Source organism: Diabrotica virgifera, chromosome 2 (genome assembly GCF_917563875.1).
Source record: "Diabrotica virgifera virgifera chromosome 2, PGI_DIABVI_V3a".
Taxonomy (NCBI): Eukaryota; Metazoa; Arthropoda; class Insecta; order Coleoptera; family Chrysomelidae; genus Diabrotica; species Diabrotica virgifera.
The window spans coordinates 186,412,123-186,417,748 of record NC_065444.1 but is presented as its reverse complement, the minus strand read 5'-3'; the positions used below and the strand labels follow the sequence as shown (position 1 = coordinate 186,417,748).

The following is a 5,626-nucleotide window of genomic DNA, read 5'->3' as shown; positions in this document are numbered from 1 at the left end:
AAGGTCCAATTTACGTCCGATTAAGGTCCAATTTACGTCCGATTAAGGTCCAATTTACGTCCCCTAGGACGTCCGATTAAGGTCCAATTTATGTCCGATTAAGGTCCAATTTACGTCCGATTAAGGTCCAATTTACGTCCCCTAGGACGTCCGATTAAGGTCCAATTTGCGTCCGATTAAGTTCCAATATACGTCCCCTCGGACCTTAGATGGACGTCCAATGGACGTTCGGTAGCGCGACATTTGGACCAAAATAGGACGTATAAAGGACGTTCCTCGGACGAAAACGGACGTCCAAAGGACGTCCGTAAAGTCCGTGAAGGACGTCCAATGGACGTCCATTGGACGTCCTTGTGCTATTAGGGAATACATATCTAAAGTAACTTATGAAGCGGTAACGATTAGTTTCATTTGGTATGCTAATTAGGGGGTGATTTTCGCGATTTTTTACAAAAAAACTATTTATTTATATTTTTATAATAAAACCACCTTTATTTTGTGCGTAACTTGCGTACTTTTGGTGCTAGAAACTTTTTTCAAAATAAAATCGTAGCTTTTTTAACACTTTAAAAAAGTTATGATGAATTTTGTTCCGAAAAGTGTTTCATTTTTTGGTTCTTTCCCGTCAAAATATTTGATTTGGAATTTGACGAATCAGCAACTATTTTTCATTAGCTGCAACTCTTCTTTTGCTGGATCTGTGGACCTCATTATATAAACAATTTTTTTCACTTTTTTATAAGCTATATTTTTGCTAAGATTTTTTTTTACAAAATACGTGCTTTTTTAGTTTTTGCGAAAACCGTCTAAAAACGTGTTTTTTTTTTGTTAAATAATGAACATATTTACTCGCAAATAACTCAAAAATTATTGACTAGGTGAGGAAACGCTGAGGAACAAAAGTTGTTCAGAATTGGTCAGTTTATCCCCTTCCGGACTTATTTTGAACGTATATTTTACCCCCGAGAAGGGGTTAAACTCAGCCCCCAGGACAAAAGCACACGTCGGCAGAATATCACTTTTTATTCTTGACATGTTAGCTATGTGAATGCCAAATTTGATGTCAATCAAAGCGGTTCTTTAAAATCCGGAGCAAAAGCCGTGACTAAATGGACTAAGATTGCAGACTCCTTTTTGTTGGAAATATTAATAGCTGAAACTAGGAAGGTGACGCGACGGTACCACAAGCGAAAGGCACTTATTTTTGGGAATATTTGTAGTGGATAATCGATTTATATGCTAAGGAGTTCCGTGGACTAAGAGACGCGTCATTAAAAAGAGGCCACCTAAAATGTTTGGCATTTTTTAATTTTTACAAATCCTACAAGAAACTAATTGTCATTAGATGTTTGTGTAATGTTTATAGTGAGGCAGATTGGTGCAAATATTATAAGAATTGCACATTTAATGATACAAGCATATAATTTGGTACACGTATACAATACATACAAACGTTCAAATTTAGACATTAAGCCATCTCAGATTTTACCTTTTACAAAAATGGCGGGCATTCAAAATGGCGACGATACATATGTGACTAATAGCACGATAACTTTTGAACTAAAAGTCCGACTTCAACCAAATTTACTATATGGGCTCTTTTTTATGTATACGAACGAGCTCTTGAACCGGAAGAATCGGTTTACCAAAAGTTGTGTTTTTCCTGATTTTTTAAGTAAAAATATGTTGTTTCTTTTTTCAATTTTTTCACTCTGTATATATTAATTTTGCAAAAGGGTATTACCGGCGTTGAAAAAAGCGTACAAATATTTTTTGGGAATATTTTGAACTCTTTAGTTATGTTTTTTACCAATTAATAAATGCATAACCTATCTTCACATGTAGGGTAAGGTGGGGTAATGGCGTACACTTAAAGATAATTAGAATTTATTTTATTATTAGACGACATTAAAATTTTAAACCTAAGCAAAAATGAAGAACACATGTTAGTCTACAAATTTTGATTAAAAAAACTTTTTAAAATTACAATACAAAATTAAAAATATACATATAAAAAAAGTTGTCACTGTCCGGTATTACCCTCTATGTTGGGGTAATGACGGACACCTTTTACAAACAAAAGTCGCAAATAAATTTTTTGTCTTTTGGAGAGTTAGAACATGCCTTGTGTGCCCAATGACCACAATACACACATCTTAGCCAAAGTTCACTGTTCTTGCCAAATTCTCCACACAAAATGCAAATGTCTTCGGTAATGTTCTTGTCCCTAACATCGTCATCATCCTCTATCTCACTTTCTCCTTCTTCACATATTTTATAGTTTAAGGCAATTTTTGTTCGCTTTGATTTTTGTCTTAATGTAGACCCCTCCTGTGTCATAAATACATTTCTTTTAGCCTTATCTGATTTGATTGTTGTCTTTTTATTTTTCTTCTCTTCTTTTTTTTCTAGCTCTTCTTTTAGCGGTGTTGACGTAAATACAATAGAGTGTTGCTTGTTTGCCTTATTTTGTCTCTTTACAACATTTTCGTGAGAACAAGATGGTAGAGGAATTATCTCGGCAAAGGAAACATTTTTTAATTCTGCCTCATTCACACTACTATTTTTTTCAGGGGTAGTCTCATTTGTTTTGAGTAGTTTTTCTGCTTGGGTAGGTTCTTGAAGTGCATCAGAAACAGTGGATTGAAGGGTTTCTGCAGGAGCAAAGTCTTCATCTGTGAATACGTCAGGGTTGTAGGGGAAAATACCTGTCTCTTTAAATCCCTTGATAGCCTTTTCCGGGGTTGCCACTCTACTAAATGCTAAATTAAATAATTCAGCAATCTCACTAGGCGTGATTTTCTCCCCTGGATGGCTGGTCAAATATTTGGAACATTCAGAGTTGAATGCGGTCTTTAGAGGAAAGTAAAAGCTCACATCGAGTGGCTGAAGGCGATGTGATGAATGTGGAGGGATTGTCAGAACAGCAATACCGTTATCTCTACAAAAATTATATGCTTGTAACGTGCAGTGAGTGCTATGATTGTCCATGATTAAAAGAACTGGATCTTCTTTGGATGCTTTAACAAATGCTTGAAAATGTTGTAACCAAGTAAGAAATATGTCCTCTGTAATCCACCCATTTTTTGAGCATGTGTAAAGGGCACCTGGGGGACCGTTTCGTTGAAGATGGGACGCCATTCTTTGGCGTGCAAATATAAACATAGGAGGTATATAGGTTCCTGTAGCGTTGACGGCACACATCGCTGTGGTTGTTTTCCCCCTTTCCCAGCTTGTAACAAATCCAACACGCTTCTGACCTTTTTCTGCATATATTTTTGGTGGGCGTTGTACAGTAGTGACCCCAGTTTCATCGCAATTATAAATTTTATTGGGTGAAAATGCATATTTTTCCATAAGTCTGGATAAATTGTTAAAAAAAATGGTAATTTCATTGCGACTAAAAGCTGTAATTCTGTTAATGCTGGTTGCTTCTGGTTTCCTTAACGTAATATTGTGACGAGATATGAAGCCCCTTTCCCAGTCTTTACCAGCCATTTTTCTTTCTTGATTAAAGGGGACTCGGATGTTGTTTGATTGTGCAAATCCAAAAGCACATCTTCGTACTTCCTGGGGAGTTATTCCATAAAAAACTTTTGCCAGCTTCTTAATTTGAACAGCAAGTGCATTTTCGGCTTCAACTGAAAAAACTGGCTTTCGGCCCAAGGAAGGTCCAGAAGGGGCAGTGCCATTTTTAAGTCGTTCGTGTAACGTAGATTTTGGAATTGAAAATTTTATTGCAGCTTTTCTTAACGACATACCATTCTGTATAGCACGGAGTGCTCCTTGCAACTCCTCCTCTCTCCACGAAGCTTTTTCGGTGACTCTTTTATAATTCCGCGGCATCTGTAAATTAAAATAACAGTGTTTACTGTTTTGTATCCAATAATAAATATTATGATGGAATCGCAGAAACTGGATATAAATACTATAGGTGTGTTTGTTGAGTTATTTTGATTGCCAATGTTTTGATCACGAATGGGATCTTCTTCAGGTCTACAAAGAATTAATATGTAAATGTCACATACATGTCATAAACTATATTAGATTTTGTTTTAATTGTAATGGGAAACAAAAACTACAAAAATTTATAAAAAATGTTGACAAATAATTATAAATGTAGGTAATTATGAATTATTACCTATTAACTATATTTATATCCACTTTCCAATATTCCATCATAATAAAACAACAGCAGGTATTTGCATGTACCTATCTCCCAATACAATAAATAGTTCAAACCGGAGCTGGGGTAATGCCGGACACGGTGTCCGGCATTACCCCTAAACGACATATTTATGCATATGTTCGGTAGTAATTATTAGAGGAAGTAATGAATAAAACTACTTAATGATACGTAAAATACACTGCGTAAGCTATGACTTTGCACGTAATCTCATCAATTTCTTATAATAGAAATGGTCAATACTCACCTTTAAAATCAGTTAATTCATATAATCACACACTAAATTTTGTAATTTTTGTGATAACTCTCTTTGCAAGCACGTGGCAGCGACTAAACTGAGAACTGAGATTCAGATGTCTAACGGTCAGCCTGTGATGAGCGCGAAATTCAATAATATGCCGATACGTGCACAAACAACGCAGTCCGGTATTACCCCGCTGTCCGGTATTACCCCACCTTACCCTACCTATGAACCTATAGTCCGTCCGCTATAACTTTCCCCATGCGGTACGATTCATTTTCAATCAAATTTAGTCAAAACAGAAAGTGAAACGTAGGCCGATGTGTGTAGTATATAGTATACAGTATACAAAATGTATATACACATCGACGTTCGTTTCAATTTATGTTTTGACTTAATTTGATTACCGCATGGGAAAAGTTATAGCGGTGGACTATACCTCTGCCGTGTTAACTCAAAAGGGCGTAACTGCAATTTTTATTAAAAACGAGTTTGATGTCCCACGCGTTAGTTAGTAATCTTTTCTACAAATCTACCTGAGTTTCGTAGCCATATCTGCAATAAAACCGGATATATACTGCTTAAATTAATAGCCGTATCTGAATTTTCTACTAAAATGTTAGCTTTAAAAGCCGCAACTGTAAATGTTAACACAAAAAGCCGTAACCAAAAAGTTTTCCGCAGATACGGCCTATTCACTTAACATTTCAAGATATTATTATGTTGGTACGAAAAGTAGTAAACTGTCAATTTACTTTATTTCTAACCTTACTTTTTCGTGTTTTCATCAATGAACTGTCAACACCGATGGAATGGGCAAGAAGGAATTTAATGACGCCAGGATGAGATAGCGCTAGTCAGGGAAGGAGGGAAGATAATGGCCATCTTTCCTAAACAAAAAATTTATAGTGGTAGTCAGCGTTGCCAGCTTGGGGTATTTTTCCATAATTTTGGAGTAATTTGAAAGCATCTAGAGGAATTTTTCTAAGCAGAAATGGTTGTGGAGGGACAATTATGAGATATTTTAAGGGGTCATGGTAAATTAAATTTGCGTATATACGTAGAACTGTATAATTATACTCTCATATAATCGAAGACGATAGGACCTATGAATTATTTCCAAGGCCCTCTGTTGATAAATAGTATAATTTTGGTTTACTGTTCTCTACATTTGACTACTAATTTATTAAAATGCGTCA

The 5,626-nt window shown here is 35.7% G+C and overlaps 1 protein-coding gene across 1 annotated transcript; it reads right to left on the bottom strand.

The window, feature by feature from the left end:
• Positions 1 to 1,870: 1,870 nt before the first annotated feature.
• LOC126880332 (tigger transposable element-derived protein 4-like) lies at positions 1,871 to 4,646 on the bottom strand. The gene is made up of 2 exons (XM_050644129.1): positions 4,434 to 4,646; positions 1,871 to 3,846 (listed from the first exon to the last, which is right to left on the bottom strand). The coding sequence occupies exon 2, from the start codon at positions 3,844 to 3,846 to the stop codon at positions 2,071 to 2,073; it is 1,776 nt and encodes a 591-aa protein (XP_050500086.1). The 5' UTR covers positions 4,434 to 4,646; the 3' UTR covers positions 1,871 to 2,070.
• Between the last annotated feature and the right edge of the window lie 980 nt (positions 4,647 to 5,626).

What these genes read in the sequence shown, in the direction of transcription:
- LOC126880332 (XM_050644129.1), bottom strand. Translation starts at nt 3,846, where the DNA reads ATGCCGCGGAATTATAAAAGAGTCACCGAAAAAGCTTCGTGGAGAGAG.